Consider the following 18487-nt stretch of genomic DNA (forward strand, 5'->3'; position numbering starts at 1 on the left):
TGTGATGACACAGACACATCTGTATTTTATTATTTGAAAAGTTAGAACGGTGTTTATAGGCTAGGAGGTCAGTGGGAGGGCACAAACCTATTTCTAGCATAAAACGGACGAACTGATGTTCTTAAAAAAGGCAATGGATTGCTTGACTTTTAATCGTAACGACCAGCAAAAATTTCAAAATATTTCAATCAGGAGGAAAAACAGCACTTTGATTAACCACAGACCAAATAGTTATCAGCTAACTGTGTTAAATATACCTTTTTGAGATACGCTTTTAATGATTATAGAAAAGCTAGTAAGATCATTATTATAAATTTGTGTTTTAAGATTGGGACAGACTTCAAGGTTTGCAGATGGGAGATTGTGCAGTTTGGCTAACCCTTAAATATTGTAACATGGAATGTACTTATATTAATGATTAAGTTTTAAATTGGAAATGTTTCCATGTGTAACTGCTTGAAGGGACTATGGATGTTTTTGAAAGGGAAAATAATCTCAGTAGCAGTGCATTTATTTTAGCAGCATAGAAGAATAATCACGTGGGAGGGAGGACAGTATCTCCATCTTTATTCCATCCTGTAATGAATTGTTAGAGTCAGATTGGAAGCATAGAGTCAAATTGTTGCTTCTGTTATTAATGTGCTGAATTTTCCTAGCTCCTCATCAGTGGCTTTTTCCCCCCTTTCTTTTAAAAGATAGATAAAATTTCTACAGGATCTTACCTGTCTCTTAATTCTGTGTAGCAAGAATCACTTTTAAAAGACTATCACAGATTATCACCAACAGTTAGCTAATACTTAATGGTTAAAGCCCAAGCCCTGATGCTAAGTGTTTTAAACATAACTTATTTAATCTTGATTTGCTAATGATAAGTGTAAGATGACCTTAGAACACAACATTCTTAATTGTGGTTTCTTGTTGGAAGAAAGATAAAAAGGCAACCATAGTTTGTATAGTATTGTCATCATTTTGGATACATTGAAAATGAGAAATGACACTGATAATTTAACTTTTAAGTGTAATTAAAATATGAAAATATTACTGTCTTTGTTTATGATGAATACTAAATTTAAGCTAAGCTATAAGGTGTGCTGTTTGGAAATATGGAAGATACAAGAATGAAGCCAGATAACAAGTTTATGCTTGTATTTCCTACTGATGAAGACTTTCAGACAAGTTATTGCCATGGGTAGGTGATGTTAACTCTGCATGTACATATACAACTATACTCTTTGCATGATTCTACATGTAGGAGTGGTACAATTTTGACTTGACTGTTGACCTGATGCCTCAATTTGGTGGTTGTGGGGGGGTGATGTGCGAGAAAGAGGTTGTGAATGGTACTAGTGGTATAAAATCTAAAATAAATCACTAATTTTTTGTAAAAAATACTTAACTAAAGCCCTTTTAAAAATAGAACATTTGGTCAAATAGTCAATATTGTACTTGACCCTCATATCTTCTGCACCCAAGTATTTGGACATCACACAGTATCTTGATTCCATAATAATCATTTTGAACTCTGACGAGAACTCCATGAATGATAGAGCTTTCTTTTCTTTTTTAGAAAAGAAAAATATCAAACATGAACCGATTTTTTGCTATTTGAGCTAAAATCCACTAACAACTGATACTGAGGCCACACTATTGAATTTTATGAACTTGATTTACCCTTTTGGGAGAATTGGAAATAATTTTTAAGTAGTCAACTGAAGAAATTGTCATAATCGTCAGAATTTCATATTGTGACATGTCTGTTCTTTATACGGTGGCTCTTAACAACTCATTTGCTTTTATTTGGTCATTTTTATTTTAAAAATGTTGCTACATAAACCTGTGATTTGAGAACTTTGCTTTAAGGGATAAATACCCCAAATGTGTTCCATCTTTCGTTCAGTGACAATTTGCACAATGGATGTTTGTATTAAAACTAATCCTTCATTGTGTTCTATTTTAATGATTCATTGGCATATGTATTCATAGTCAAGAGTTTCATAAAATAGGTGTGTCTAATGTTAAACAGTCTTGATCTTAAAAAATCTTTATGGAAATACGTAATTTGCTTGCACTTCATAAATAGCTGTTGGGGGAGAAACTGCATTCCTTGATTTCTACTTTATTCTAAAATGGAGATAGTAGTAAGGGATGTGTTTCATAATTGAATGAAAACTGTATTTTTGCTTCTCGCTGTTGCATTAGGAAAAGGGTAGCATTAGTATTTTAAAGCATGTATCTGTTCTACAAGCATGAATATTGAGTTATTTTAGCATGAGTCACTGCAGTTTAATTACTCTGGAACTCTGCTGCCTTTTTCAGCTTGTTAGGGTGATTTGGAGGTAGAAGGGATCTCTTATTTTCCAGTGAGAACTTTAATATCTTCCTCTAAAATAACCCATGAGGTTGTATATCGTCGCCTTGGAGTGTGAGCTGGTTGTCTTTCTCAGGGAAAAGAAAATTTAAATATCCCTAACAAGACATCCAAAGCAAAATCCCGAAGGTGGATTTTGTGAGTATTGTCTTTCTGTAGAATGTTATAAAATGTATAACATCCCTGACATTTGTAAAGGGTTTTATTGGACATAGTCAGGTAGAGCTGTTAGTATTAGCCTGATTTCTTTAGAATAGGAAAATAAGTATTTGATTTTCTTCTCTGAATCTATTAGTGACTTTTAAGTATTAGCTACTAGGAGAAAGAACTAGATTTGTTCTCTTAAAAACTATAAATTGAGTTTTTATAGTTTGCATCAGTTTTTTTCCTTTAAAAAATCAGTTTTACTCTATCTGTGGAGTCGTCCCCTTTTTCATAATCTTTTGCTCTTTAGAAATATGACAAGAACTCAGTGTAACTTTGTTCAGTATACTGTTGTCCTCCGTTCTTCATAACCTCCTTTTCTCCTTTTCAAATGTGTCCCTCATCTTTATAAGCTTGGGTTATCTTTTCCACCTTCACATCATGTACAAACTATTAGATGTATAAAGCGCAGCTTTTCTGACCAGGTAGAATAATAAGATAAAGGCAGCTGGCGTTTAGAGGGTATTTTTCACCCCAGAAGTTAGATACAAGTATACATTTTCTTTCCTCCCTAGATGGACCTCCAGTTGTAGCTCATTATGATATGTCTGACACCAGCTCTGACCCAGAAGTGGTAAATGTGGACAATTTATTGGCGGCTGCAGTAGTTCAAGAGCGCAGTAATTCTGTAGGAGGCCAGGACACAGGAGCTACCTGGAGGACCAGCGGGCTTCTAGAGGAGCTGAATGCGGAGGCAGGTTGGTCTCCCTCCCCTCCCCCTTCTCTGATGGTGTACTGTGCATGTGTCCAGGCAGCTGTTTTCCTTGTAGTGACCCTGCCGTTGAGAGCAGGCCAACTAGAGACATCTGGCATTAGAGGATTGTGACTATCCAGGGTGCCATTTATCACTGAAGAGGAGATGTGGGTAGCGTGTCATTCATCTTTCCTAATCTGAAGGAAGCAAACATGAGAAATAATGGTAGGCATAGGTAGATTCCAGTAGACCTATTTCTTGGGTTAAAAATGCTTTATATACACGTTAAAAACCACCCAGATGGCCTTAATACTCTTCCCCATCCCTCTTCTCCAGGGGCTTCCCTCACTTAATCTGTACTTCCACCTTACCTTGCAGTTTGGGGAAGGAGCTGATTAAACTTGCCCTTGGGGACTGCTCCTGTGCAGGGCTGCACTTTCTTCCGCTTCTCAGTGTGCCTGTCCCTGTCAGTTCCTCTACAGTAGCTCTCAAGTTTGTCTTTGCCAACCCTTTTCTTTCAGTTTCTGGTTCTGGTATCTCAGGAAAATCTCTCTCCCTATCTTGCATAATTTATCTGGGCTCTGTGATGATTCTGAAGAGTGATATATATTCACTAAAAAAACCCCATTGCATTGTTTTTGAAAACATTGCCCACTGTCTCCAAGTCTCCTTAATTGTGTTCCTCAACACTTTTTCAGAATTCTTTCTCACTTAAACCTTTTTCTTAAAGCATTAGTACTTAAGTTTGAGAAGAGAGGGGGAGGGGATCGAGAGAGTGCTTTTAGTGTGTATTTTCTCACTTAGTGTTACAGAACGATTATAGTTTCCTAAATTATAAATTGCATTGGCTTTTATGAGCTACTCTTATAATTTAATCACTACCTTAAAATATTATGTTCATGGGTTTTACAAAAATAATAATGGGTTTAGAACTTTTTATATTGAAATAGCTAGGAAATAAAAAAGGAGACAGTGCTCCACAGATCATTGCCCTTAATTCTTCCTTCCATAATCTGGAACAAAATAAAAATCTCTTATTTGTTGAGTTTCTGCTTAATTTATTATAGCTAATTTTGGAGCAGAACCTGACTTTAGTTTTAGATATGTTTTGACTGCTGACTATCTATTTGACCTTGAGCAAGGTGTTTCTCCTCTGGACTTCCAATTTTTATATGTATAAATACTTGCTTTGCCCAACAAGGATCTTTTAAGGATTTATTAATATATATAAGTACTTTTAAAAATTAAGCAGTAATATTTTATATCAAAGGAGAGTAGTTTGACCACATTTTGTGCAATATGTATTTCTAAGTTATATGATTTGTTCTATACACTGGATAGTTTATCTTCATTTTTCTTCTGTTGACCAGTGATCCATTCTACTTCTACTTTTTATTTCCCTATTTCTTAGTGTTGCTGTTAAATGTAGATCACTGTAGTAAAGTCTTGGGGAGAACATGAATGATTACTTTTGTTTTTCATGTAGAGAATTTTAATATTAGTTTGAGCCATATGGAATTTTTAATATTTGACTTTTTGACCTATAACAAACCCAGCAGTTTCAGACAATTCAACCTAGTAGTGCAAGGGTGTGGGGTCTTAAATTGCCCTTAAAGTTACCAGTGTTGGGGATAGCATCACATTTTAAGATTATTTAAATCAATTGTTACCTTGATTGTTTAAACTAGCCTTTGTGTACCTAATTCTATTTTTGATTTTTTTTAAAATTTCAGTCACAAATTCTTAAGAAATGAAACATTATAAAAATATGTAAGGAAAACACCCATGGCTTCAACTCTGTTCCCCTTTTCCCTCTCCATTCCAAAGCTGTCTTGAATTTGGTATTTGATGTTTGGTATTCCTGTGTGTTTCTTTATATTTTTACTGCCTTTGTTATGTACCTGTAAGCAAATATATTTTAATACTAATTGATATTACATTGAAGGTAATCCTTTGTAACTTGCATTTTTCAACATTTTGTGTTCTTGTTGATAAGGATAGCTCTAGTTCATTCATTTTTCACTGCTATTTAGTAGTTACTGTATGAATATATCACAGTTGACTTACCCATTCTCTTTATTGGACATTTAGGATGCTATTCCAAATGATGCTACTATTTCTTGTACATGTCTCTTGGTACATGCATGTGATTAATTTCTCTAGGATATAATATGTAGAGAACATATGCGTGTATTGGGCAACATATTGTGTGTAGATTTTTGTATATCGTCACTGTTCAGCAGATCCTCATCACATTTTCTTACGAAACCATATATTGGCTCAAAGTCTTTTTTTCTAAATCTGACAATGCAGGTATGTGAGTAATAAAACTTAATATACTCTGGTCTTGATATAATTGTCATAGTGGGAACCCATCTCACAAATTTTGAATGTACTTAACAGTGCCACAGCAAAACGTTAACAGAATTTATGCTTGCCTACCAGTTTATAGTTTTGAGATTTGAACTATTAGCATCAATGAAATGGTCATTCTTATGGTTTGTTTTGTTTTTTAAGATTTTATTTATGTACTTCAGGGGGAGAGAAGAAGAGAGAGGGAGGGAGGGAAGGAGGGAAAGAGACAATGAGTGGGGGGAAGGGCAGAGGGAGAGGGAGAAGCAGGCTCCCTGCTGAGCGGGGAGTCTGATGGGGGGCTTGATCCCAGGACTCTGGGATCAGAACCTGAGCCAAAGGGAGACATTTAACCAACTGAGCCATCCAAGTGCCCCTTAAGATAAATGTTCAAATGGTTAATTTGAGTTGTCCTACTCTCCCTCCCAACAAAATAAAAGCCCAGTCACTGAACAGACTATTCAGGGGTTAATCAGTAGCAGCATCTCAGACCAGGTGTGCAGCCCCACTCCTTTTAGGATGCTGTAAGCAATCCTTGAAGATAGAGTAGCTTACCTCTTTTTCCAGGCAATTAGACAATGATCTTTTTTTTTTTTTTAAGATTTATTTATTTGAGAGGGAGAGAGAGAGAGAATGAGCAAGGAAAGTGGGAAAGGGAGAAGCAGACTCCCAGCTGAGCAGGGAGCCTGATATGGGGCTCTATTACCTAGGGTGCTTATAAAAATTCAGAGTCCTGAATTTCTCCATGAGGATTCTGTAAGTAGATCTGGTATGGGGTCTGGAAAATCTGTTTTTAGTAATCACTCCCACGTAGCTCTTGTGTGGATATGTTGAGGAAACTGTATCAGTAAATAGGAAAATGGCTTAATTTTTACTTATTGCTCACTGTAAACGTAAATGTAGATGAGGTTAAGACAAGCAGAAATCTGAAGTACTCTTGGTAGGGAAGGCTTATAATTGTGGTAAACTAAATTTATTTAGAGTGTCGTCTCCCCCCAGGAAATTAAAACTTCTACAGGAATGATATGTTTTTTCCATCAGCCTTCTTATCAAGAAGGTAGCCTGTGAACATGTTTCCATCCTTAAAATAGGGATGATGATCTTGATTGTCCAGAATACTAGTTATAGTGCAGAGAAACAAATCTTGGGTTTCCTGTTCTTAGCCTAGGGCTTTTTATAATCAGACCAGAATGGCCATCTTTCTATTAATAGTACTTTGAAGTCAATGTATCAGTCTTGTGAAGGAGATCAAATTTGGTCAGGCTTCGCTTGTTTTTACAGTTCTTACGAACTTAAGATTTTAGTTTTCTGATCTTCTCTTCCCCTACTTTTAAAGTTGTTTCTAAAGTTGTTTCTCACATTCTTACTGAAAAAACTAAATACAAGGTAATAATTTACTTGTTTTCAAGCTAAATGAATAATGGCTTGAGATATTAACCTTTTTTATACCTAATATGTCGCTGTCATCCAGTATGTAATAATTTCCTTTAATGTGCTGCAAATTGGCTTTGGACCAGTTCTTACCCAGTAGATTTGTGATTTTAAAAGTAGCTACATTATTTCTTTGGAAGACAAAAAGAAAATGTTTGCCGTGATAATTTAGTTAATATTTTTTTATGCTGTTTTCTTTCTGACTTGTGTGTCGAAAAGGTCTTTAGTGAGAGGACAAAAATTTAGAATTTTCTGATAGAGTGAAAGAAGTTATCTTTCCGAAGAGCTACACAGGCAAAGAGTTACACAGAGACAGCCGGCTGCCCCAATAGTTAAATATAAGTGCTCTGATTTATTTTCAGTTTAATATATGATAATTGTGGTATTACCCTTTTTCTACAGGGCTTATTCTTGTCCTGGAACAGGAAAGATTATTGCCACTGACAGTATTTGAGGATCCCAGAGCATCTTTGAGACTCAGTTTTGTGTATACTTCAGCCTTTGCTCTGTCACTGGATTCCTATGAGGTCAGGGTTGGAGGGATGACAGTGGAGGATGGCCCAAAGGCCAGAGAAGGTGAAGCTGTATGTAGGAGCTCCCAAAGGAATATATGACGTACTGAAGAGGGTTACATTGAGAGAAAAGGACTAATTGCCCTGGCTCTGAAATAGACCAAAGAGGGCATATATTCTTGGAGGAAGCCTTGGTGTCTCTTGTAGAACATGGCATCCCATAAACTTGGTGGGGTCTCAGCTGACTTGTTATCTTAGTGGCACATTTTATCTAATGGCTCTGACAAGAAATGTTGGCAAAACTCTCACAACCATTAGTCTCCTGAGTTAACGTTCACCAGGAAATTTGTATTTATTCCCCTCACTTGACCTCAGTGTCCCTTATTTTATTTTATACTGATTTTTAGACTGGCTGCAAGAACAGATCCTGATTTTAAGTGATCATTTTTAGAACATCACACAAGTTCTGTAAATGCCAGTAGGTTGGGATTACAATTTTTATGGCCCAGATCATGCTACCAAAATGGTTTGGATTGATGTAATTATGTGAAGGTGGTATGTAAATTACTAGTTTCTGGATCTATAATGGATGAATAAAGTTAGAAGAATCTTAAATATTGACGGTAGTTACTGTGTTTTTCTTAAGACACTGTAGTAAAATTGTGAGCAAAAGTAGCATAGTAATTTTTCATTTCTTCCCCTTTATTATTATTTTCTTCTTCCCCTTTCTTTAAACAAAGGCAAAGTGATATTTCCAGATCTGAAATGAGGCTCTGTGGGTGACAGGGTCAGGATGAGGGGCCTAATGAGTAAAGACTGGTTATTCAGAAATATTGATGACTGAGACAGAACATTTCATAAGTTGGAATTACAAATTAGAACTGCAGGCTACCCTCAAATAGAAAAGTTAATTAAAAAAATTAGAACTATGGAGATAGAACTGGGCACAGAAATATTAAGAATTAATTGTGTCATATTCTTGTCATATTTTCTTAATTACTGTTTAAAAGATTTGAGTAATCAAGGAGGAATAGTTTGTAGCAACCATGATTACTACAATCTGCCTTTTTAGTTTGGTTTAATTCAGTTATGTTGTTTATTTTTAGGATGGTAAGGGCTGAGCCCCTTGTTATGAGTCTACCCCAGGGAGTGTTAAGTGCCTCTTGAGGCTTGGCTCCTTAGAGAGTAGGCATGGAGAATTTGGGGCTGGTTGTCCACATAAATAACGAGCACTCCTATAGTATAAGTAATCATGGTAGCTGGACTTAAAGTGGAAAGAGAGAGAAACTAAGCCCGGTGCCAGTGATGTTCCATGGAGGGGTGAAACTGCCCCGTAGTTAGTATTTGGAAGTGCTCTGGAAGGTGGGTGTTGCTGGTGTTGTACATGAGGATGGAGGGCAATATTCGTAAGTGATTCTGGTCCCCCAGCTGAGGCGCAGGAGCAGCTTCTGAGGACTCCAGGGTAGGTGGCATTTTCAGGAGAGTCCGGTTTCCACAGGGAGGTGAAAAGTGCAGTGCAGTTTTCCATGGATCTGGCATTCCAGGGGGCAGTGGAAAAGTTGTAGGAAGGTAAATAGTGGGTGGCTGGAGCAAAGGAGAATAACAACAGAGTGGAGGATGAGACAGGAGAGCAGTGGATGGGTCCCAGAGGCTTGTGTTGGTGGGTGGCCAAGAGGATGGAATTACAATGTTTTACTTCTCATAATCACTGGTTTTCCTCCTACCTCTTCCTCTTGCTTTCTCCTTTTCCACGGGTGCTCTTGTATACTCTCAGGCTGTTACTCCCCTTATACTGTTTTTCTGCCTCACTGACCCATCACCTGGCCCTTTGCCAGCCCCCCTGCTAGCGTCACTTCTTCCCCGCTCCAGCACGTTTAAGCCCATCTCCCTGTACAGCGGGGTTTCCTCTTGCACCCAGCTGGCCAAGTCCGATCCCTGCGCACACTTGGAACCTGTATCACTCTGCTTAGCATAGCTGGAGAAAATCAAATGGCGGCAGAATCGAGGGTGGAGTTAGCTTCCTAATCGGCAGCCTCACCCTGGCTCTCAGTGCTGCCCAGCAGATCCCATCTTTCCTTAGGCAGTTCTGTCTCATTCACTTTTCTGAACCCCCACCCTGCTACCCACCCACACCTGTGCTCTGCACGTGGGCTTGCCACATTCTTCACAGATACATGTTGCCTCAGCCTTCTGCCGTCATGCCTGTTTCTTCTCTGCCTTTTTTCCAAATATGGCCGGGTCTCTCCCATCTTTTAAAGTTCTTTATACATATACATGCCTTTCCCTCAAACCCATTTTCCTTTCTCAGTACTATCCTATTGCCTTTTTCTTCATAGCCAGACTATTTAAAATGTGTCTGTTCTTCCTTCCTTTCTATTATTCTTCAGCTTGCTTTGCTACATTGGCTGTAGGCCTATCACTCCTCTGAGGCTCTTCTTGCCAAGCTATATGTATGGTCATCTTATTGCTGATTCTAGTGGACTCCACCTAGTCCCTCTTCTCACTGGACCTCTGTGTTGGGCATGGATAAGCACTTCTTCCTAGAAATGCTCATTCCATGGTGTCCTGGCTTCATATTTTAAGGTTTTCTTCCTGCCTCTCACTTAACTTGGTGAGCTCCCCTTCATCTGCTCATCCTTAATTATTGGTGTTTGTCAGGGTTCTCTTCTAGGCCTCCTTCATGCCTCTGCTGCCCTTTCCCTTCCCACCTACTGCCGAGGACTCTTTCCTCCCTAGACCTCTGTCCTGGGCTTTAGAATAGCACCTCGGCTGCCTGTTGGACATCTTAGAGGCACGCCATCATCATGTCCTGAGCAACTACCCTCATCTGTTCATGGGTGCCCTGAAGCGCTGGAACTATCCAGTTACCTAAAGCAGAAACCTAGCCATTATTTTTTCCTAAGTTTGTTTGTTGATTTGCCTGATTCCCAGCATTACTAAGCCTCTGTATATACATGTACACTGAGTATCCCCCCATTTTGTTTATTAGTTCAGCCGTAGTCATTTCTTACCCAGGAAACTATAGCCATCTAACTGGTTTTCTTGCCTCTCATATTCCCTGCTCTGATATTAGTTCCATTTGTACACTCCAAAAGGAAATTTTTAAAAATGGAAAACCACATCATGCCACTGCTTAAATACTTCAGTGGTTTCCTACTTCTCAAGGTCAAGTCCAGACTCCTTACCATGATCTGAGCTTTGCTGACTTTGCCAGTCTCCTTTCCCATTACTGTTTTTACTTCATTACCCGTTTCGCTGAACTTTTATATCCTAAAGGACAACACAGTGTTCCTTATTGCTACTTCCCCTCACCTGTTCCTACTCTTCTGTAAGAGTGCAGTGTCCTTGATTTTTCCCAAGTCTGGGAAATTTCCCTTTTCTGTGTCTTTAAACGCACTCCTTACCTCTCTAACAGAGCAGTTTTCAAGTCATAGTGTCATGGACTGCTTTTTATAATCCCTGAGTATATCGTGAGTTCATTGAGGGTAGACACCATCTACCTCCTGTCTGTGTTCTCCATAGTATTCCTAGCACCTAGTACATAGCCTGTCATAAACAAGTATTTATTGTAGGAACAAATAGATGAGGTCAATTGTTATAGTTGCACAAATCCAGGCTGCTCAGAAGATTGAATGTGGACAAGTTGAAGGTTTGAAAAAAGACTATCAATTTATATTCTTTCCTAGCAGTGCAGTAGGAACAGTGTGTGTGATAATAGTTGTAACTTCAACATTGAACTAGAAATTGGACAAAAGACTTCGCCACGAGCAAGGTATTAGGGTCAGAGCAAGAATCTGAGTTTACCAAATCAAGTCTTAACCATACATACTCCCATTTAAGCAACCACCCCAGATGTAACAAAACTGGGTTTTGTCTGGTGAATGCCGCCTTTCATATGCTCATTGGATTCAAAGTTACTCACGGCCAATATTTAGAATCCTATTTTTGCTGTTCTTTAATACAGAAAGTTAGCCCTTGCAGACTGTAATATCTCAATCGCCACTTCTATCTAGAAGCCATTTTAAGCTTTGTGGTCCTGTTTTCTCATATGTATCATAAACAACTGAAGAAAAAAAATAATAAAGAATTGATAAAAAAAAAAGACCCACAGTTATATTCAAGCTTGATTACTCTTTACTTGCTTTCACCCAGCACCAAAATATTTTTATAGTGTCATATGTGACCCTTTTTGTGTTATGCATACACTTTTCCAAGTTTCTACATAGACTGCAATCACTATCTTTGGACATCATTGCATTTTGCTTATTTAAGGTTTTTTCCCTTAGGCTAAATTCTCAGAGATGGAACTACCAAGTTCAAAAGATAAAAAATTAGGCGGCTTTTGCTTTAGGACCGTCTATAACTTTCCAAAAGGGTTATACTAAAAGTTCACAGGAGTATGAAAGTACAAGGTTTCACAGTGACCTTGAAGCATTTGAGTGAGTGATGTGAAGGGATGAAGGAGGGGGAAAGGAGAGTTGTGTATGTAAAATCTTACTGATCGTGGCTTAGTTTATATGAGGTATCACCAAGGATTCTTTTTTAATTATAGAGACACAATACTGTGTCAGATGACAATATATTTAAATAAAATTACCTTTTAAAGAGTAATTAAAAATTTGTACCTGTTGCAACTCAGTTTATTTCATAACTCCTAGATATTCTAAGTTTCATAAAGGCCAGTACATTTAAGAGCTGGGTACATAGGCTGAATTATTTTAACTCTTGTTAGAATTGCTTGTATTGCTGTGTACTTTGATGCTATGCTCTTAGCCTTTATTGAGAGAGAGTTCTATGAAGCTCATGATTTCAGTGAGGTAGAGAGTGTGTTTTACTGCACCGTGTAATAGATGCTTTGTGAGGCCCCTTGTGAAAAAGTTCTTACATGCCCCAGTGCCGCAAATTGTGCTTTTCCAGAGTATGCGGTTTCTTTCTGTAGTAAGAACTGTCAGCAACGTACAGGTTATATTTCAGTTGCTCAGAACAAAAACTGTGATCTGCCTCTAGCCTTTTCTTTTAGATGTGGTTTTGGGTTTAGATTTTGTCAACTCTACATTCCTTTTGAGAAAAACTGTTAAAATTATTTAAAATTTAAAGAAAATTGTTAAATCTTCATAAAGCATTCCAGTATAAATATGATATTAATGAGGATTTCTGTTATTTATTCCATTTATGCCTGTGAACGTTTCTGGTTTAGAATTTTGTTTATTAAAATTCACCGGTAAGCAGTAGAGAACGCCATTGCCCTGTAGGTCGTGACAAACCTGTTATACAGGTCATTTAAAAGCAGACAGGAGTTGAATGCAAAAAGCATTGTGGAATAAAATATAATAGAGTGTTATCACAGTTTATATATACCTATTTACTGAAGTACTCAGAGTTTTTTTTTTTTTTCCTTCTTCCAAAGGAATAGAGAGTGAGAGACTTGACTGTTTCGCTCTGGTGAGGTCTTGTACAGCAATTCTGTTTCTGTGATTAAACCTTGATGGGAGATCTGTCAATGAGTTGTTCGTCCTGCTTCTAAGAAGTCGAACTATAGAGCTTATTTTTTCCCCCTTCTCTTCAGGTCATTTGGATCCAGGATTCCTAGCAAGTGACAAGACATTGGCTGGCAATGCACCTCTCAATGAAGAAATTCATATTGCCTCTTCAGATAGTGAAGTGGAGATTGTGGGAGTCCAGGAACATGCAAGGTAGGATATTAAGTGGAACATTCTGATATGTTAAATGTGAATGTGATTTTAACGAGAAGCCAAGTGAGAAGAAAATGGTAATCCTCATGGCACGGCTGGCATGAATGGTGAGAGCTATTGCTCAGCTTCTTTTGGTTTAAAAAATGCTTTTTGATTAGACATGATACGAGCTTCAGAATGTGTTGCATAATATCTTATATCAAGAACTTCTCAACCATACATATATGTGAAATAGAACTGATGTTTTCCTCTTTTATTTTTAGCAAATGTCTAGATAGCCTGACAGATTTTTCTCTTACGGCATAAGTATCACCCTGCTTTTCCCCCTGCCATTCATATTTTCTTAACTTTCATTTTATCTGGAAATATACTGGGAGCAAACAATTAGGAAATACACATCTGACATCGTACCTCTATTGCTGGTTTCCTAAAGTACCTCTTCCTGTCTTTCATTAAAACTTGTGAGTTCCTTTGGTCTGTTCCTAACCTAGATTTCTAGTGATGTTCATGTGACTCAGGCAGTTCTGTTTTTAGAATTAAAAAAAAGACACAAGATATCAACTTTGTGTAGTATTACAAAAAATTTTGAAATTTGTCATTCTCTAAGATTAGGGGTGAGGGGCGCCTGGGTGGCTCAGTTGGTTGAGCATCTGCCTTTGGCTCAGGTAATGATCCCGCAGTCCCCGGATCGAGCCCTGCATTGGGCTTGCTGCTAAATGGGGAGTTTGCTTCTCCCTCTGACCCTCCCCCCTCGCGTGCTCTCTCTTTCACTCTATCTCTCAAATAAATAAAATCTTAAAAAAAAAAAAAAAAAGATTAGGGGTGAGCAAACTGTAGCCCATGGGTAAAATCTGGTCTGCTCCCTGTTTTTGTATGAACCTTGGGTTAAGACTGGTTTACATTTTAAATAGTGAAGGGTCAGCCGCGGGGGGGGGGGGTTCAAATGAAGAAGAATGTTTTGTGACATGTGAAAATTATATGAAAAGAAATTCAAGTAAAATGCATTTACTCATAAATAAAATTTAATGGGAACGGAGCCATACTTGTTCATTTACATACTGTCTGTGGCTGTTGTTGCACTCCAGTGACAGTGTTGAGAAGTTTAAACAGACACATTATAGCCCTCAGAGCCCGAGATATTTACCATCTTCCCCTTTGTAGAAAAAAAAATTTACTGACTCTTGCTTTAAGATAATCCTAAGAATTAGTTATAGCCCTCTCAGAGGTACTCCTCAGGAACATTTAACACACACACACAGAACAAAAATTTAGACTTTGTAATATCTGTATTCTACATAGCAAACAACTTTTCTCCTGGGCTACAAGTTGTGATTTCCTGATTGCCCCAAGTAGGTATATGACACAATATCTACATCATCTGGCTCTTGGATCTGGTTTTACTCTTTGGTTAGGAAGGTAATAAAACTTCACCAGTATTTCTTCTGTCATGTATATGGAAGGCGAATTTACGAGTGGAGAGTGCGGGCAAAATACACAGGCCTGTAAATTGAGGCTACATTTAATGAGTCTTAATGAGAACTGATCCTAGTTTCTTTTTTTTTTTTTTTAAAGATTTTTTATTTATTTGACAGAGATAGAGACAGCTAGCGAGAGAGGGAACACAAGCAGGGGGAGTGGGAGAGGAAGAAGCAGGCTCACAGCAGAGGAGCCTGATGTGGGGCTCGAACCCATAACACCGGGATCACGCCCTGAGCCGAAGGCAGACGCTTAACCGCTGTGCCACCCAGGCGCCCCGTGATCCTAGTTTCTGAGAGCATTTTTCAGGTCATACCTGTTGGGACTTTAAGGATGTAGAGTTAAGTCATTGTTTAACATGTCTTCTCCCCCAAAGTGGCCAGTTCTCAGATGTTATCAGATTTAAACACTTCCTCCTCTGTCCTGTGTTTATGCCATAAGTATGATTGCGTAGCTGCTTCCTTTTTTCTTTTTTCTTTTTTTTTTTTTTCTTTTTAAAGATTTTATTTATTTATTTGACAGAGATAGAGACAGCCAGCGAGAGAGGGAACACAAGCAGGGGGAGTGGGAGAGGAAGAAGCAGGCTCATAGCAGAGGAGCCATGTGGGGCCCAATCCCATAACGCCGGGATCACGCCCTGAGCCGAAGGCAGACGCTTAACCGCTGTGCCACCCAGGCGCCCCTGCTTCCTTTTTTCTTTACCGTTTTTAATGGTTATTTCCCCTATTCTGGTGGGAAAGAATTTTCATTCTTCAGTCTTTCCTTAATGCCCTTCTTTTTCCTTTTTTTTTTTCTGCTTTAATCAAGAATGTTTTCCTGTTCTCTTTTTTCATCTATTCCCTGCATGCTGACTTACCCTCAGATGAGAGGATAGAGCTTCTGATTTTTTCCTTTATTTTAGTATATGTTTGCCATTATTTATTTCACTATTCCTTACAATATAGAAGACATAATTATCTATTTAATCCCTACTTATAAACCTTATCTTGCCTATTAACAGATTGATAGATGTAAATTATCTTCAGTTGTGCCAGGAGCACATTATCCATTCACCAACTTCCTCTTGAATTACATTTCATGTTTTAATTTACTGTTAGTCATGTGTTCCTACTGAAGTAGCAAAGAGTAGGTAATAACCTGTGTTGCTTACCTGATCTCTTTGTCTGAGACATACTAGTTGGTCCAGTTCTCTATTAACTTCTATCAGATCTCCCTTCTTTACTGTTTACTTGTGCCTAGAAATGTTACAGAGTGAGCCACCTGTCTTCTTAGCTTCTTTGTTCAACTTTTCTTCCATCATAAACTCTTTAGCTTCTTTTTTTCTACCAGCATTTTGGTATCTGGAGTTAAAATTATCATTATATTTCTGTTAAAACTTGGAAATTGAAATTCTAAGTTCTTACCCACCGCCAACACACTCACTCTCTTTCCCTCTCTCCCTCTCGATCTGTAGTACACCCGTCTCCATACTTAATAGGTCTTTTATCCAGATTGTCATTTTACTCTGTAGACCTGTTTGTTCCACTCTTGAGCTAAGTCAAGTGACTGGCTACATTTTAAACAACACGCTGTAATGTTACTTTCAAGGACTTTTTCCTTACAGGCTCTGAATCATCAAGATGTGTTTTACTCTGACCCTCTGGTTTGAATCCTGTGGAAATGCTATCTTAGAAGCGACAAATTGATTATGAAATCTCAATGGTGGTGAATACTGCCTGTATGATAGAACGTGCTGTTGGCAGGTTTTGTCTGAGTACTTTGAACTGACTCCTGTGTCATTCTGAGGGGACAGAATTTGGGTCTTTTGGTCTAGGACTGAATAGTCTCACTGGCTCTTCTGTGTCTTTCTGGACATTTTTCCAGTACTTACTTTAGAGGAGGCCTGACAATCTTTCAAACATTTGAGATTAAAAATCTGAGAAGCAGGTGGGGGGAGAAGCTTTCTTGTTGGTTGCTTCGGAGTGACCGCTTTGGCTGCCTGTATCTCATCTGGAATTTATTTCTTTTACAGGTCTAGGGTTGCAGTTATGAAGTATTGATGGGCTTCTGGCAGGGTTATCGCTTGGAAAAAGGTTTTAGGTTTTGATCCACATCTTTTTGTTCTAATTTGATTTGCATGCAGAGATGTTTGTTTGGATTTAGTGTCCTGTTCTTATTTTTTCTTTTGATATTCTACCTTGCTGTGGGCTTTCTGAGAGTTTTTTTAAAACTCAGACTTGGTTCTTGAGTTGTTCTCTTTGGGATTGTGGTTGCTCGGACTTGAATTGCGTTGCCATTTTTCCATATTGGAAGCATTTTGTTTCACATTGGCTCAGTAGTTCTAGTTATGATGTGTCTTTTTTTTTTTTTAAACAGTTTTTCTTTTTTTGCACATTAATATCTTTTCTCTTTAAATTTAGATTTTGATATGTTCTCTTAGTTTCCGTGTTTCTTCTAGTCATAGACTAGAAAGCATGCCTTCTGAACTAATGGTTTGAATGAATCTTTTATGGCTGCCTTGTATTGCTGTGATTAACTCCTGATGTTACCTAAATGTTACCATTTGTAGATGTTAATTTTGGACAGTCCCATTTTCACAAGATGTTCTTTGCCAATGAGATACATATTTTTCCAGCACCTCTAGTTCCTCTGTACCCATTTAATTTTGCCAGAAGTTTTAATTTATGGCCCTCTGCCAGTATTTGTCTTTGTCCTTTGTCCTTTTTCCATTTCTTCTACCAGCCTCATTGGTAATTGCCCTAGGAAAATGAAGGCATATAGAACAGATCTTTCTGTTATGGAACTGTTGGAACAGTTTCTTTGATACCTGTCCCGTGAAGCTTTTGGGAATAATCAGATCCTTACCTCATTTCACTGTAATCTTTGGTCTTGTGGTCATTTGTCTTAATGTTGGTTCATCCCTCAACAGAACAACTCATGCTGGAAGCCTTTTGCATTTAAGACTGATTGCTTCCTAGAACCAGTTTCAAATATTAACCTTAAAAAAGCAAGGGAGGGGCGCCTGGGTGGCACAGTGGTTAAGCATCTGCCTTCGGCTCAGGGCGTGATCCCGGCGTTATGGGATCGAGCCCCCACATCAGGCTCCTCTGCTGAGAGCCTGCTTCTTCCTCCCTCACTCCCTCTGCTTGTGTTCCCTCTCTCGCTGGCTGTCTCTATCTCTGTCGAATAAATAAATAAAATCTTAAAAAAAAAAAAAAAAAAGCAAGGGAGACAGACAGGCATTTCTCTGAAGCCAAGGATTCATTTCATCTTCAGTTAGGAAAAATAAGTAGGAATGTTATCTAAGAGGTCATGTTCATGCTCTGTAAATGAGAGCAAAAATGATTAATGTTTAATGTTGTTTTCTTAGGATAGTAAGTTAACTATATCAAAAGCTGACCATCAGAACCTGTCCTCTTTCTGTGTTTTTTCTTTTCCACTGTGAAGTCTCTCCTGTATTAGTCTCAGTATATGAAGAGCAGGAAATTATCCTATCAAAACTTATTACTTAGAAAATAGTTTTTTTGGGGGGGAAGTGAGTCCTAAGCATTTTCTTGGATATAGGACTCAAAATATGACTCTAGGTAATTTTTTATGCCGGTTGCCCATCATATGTAGATTAAATGCTTTGTGAAAACACAGCCTGCATCTGCACTAGAATTGGATTGGATCAGTTAGAAAACGGCTGAGTATGTTTCAACGCCAGGTCTTTCATCATACAGAAAAGGGGTTTGTGATAATCCATGAAACTGTACTTTGTGGCCTTACCAAAAATTTG

General features: G+C 38.1%; 1 protein-coding gene across 9 annotated transcripts in view; it reads left to right on the top strand.

Annotated features, from left to right (window-relative positions):
- Positions 1 to 18487, top strand: part of C14H18orf25 (chromosome 14 C18orf25 homolog) — a 99395-nt gene that overhangs the window by 53014 nt on the left and 27894 nt on the right. For 7 of the 9 annotated variants that reach the window (XR_004620477.1, XR_004620478.1, XM_034643212.1 and 4 more), the window contains 2 exons: positions 3088 to 3270; positions 13128 to 13254. Coding sequence is in view for 7 of the 9 variants with exons in the window: in XM_034643212.1 (XP_034499103.1) it covers positions 3088 to 3270; positions 13128 to 13254 (310 nt within the window). In the remaining 2 variants the exon portion in view is untranslated. The remainder of the gene's footprint in view (positions 1 to 3087; positions 3271 to 13127; positions 13255 to 18487) is intronic. The other 2 variants (XM_034643214.1, XM_011223505.3) reach the window with 1 other exon arrangement.

The sequence above is a fragment of the Ailuropoda melanoleuca genome, chromosome 14 (assembly GCF_002007445.2).
Source record: "Ailuropoda melanoleuca isolate Jingjing chromosome 14, ASM200744v2, whole genome shotgun sequence".
NCBI classification, from domain to species: Eukaryota; Metazoa; Chordata; class Mammalia; order Carnivora; family Ursidae; genus Ailuropoda; species Ailuropoda melanoleuca.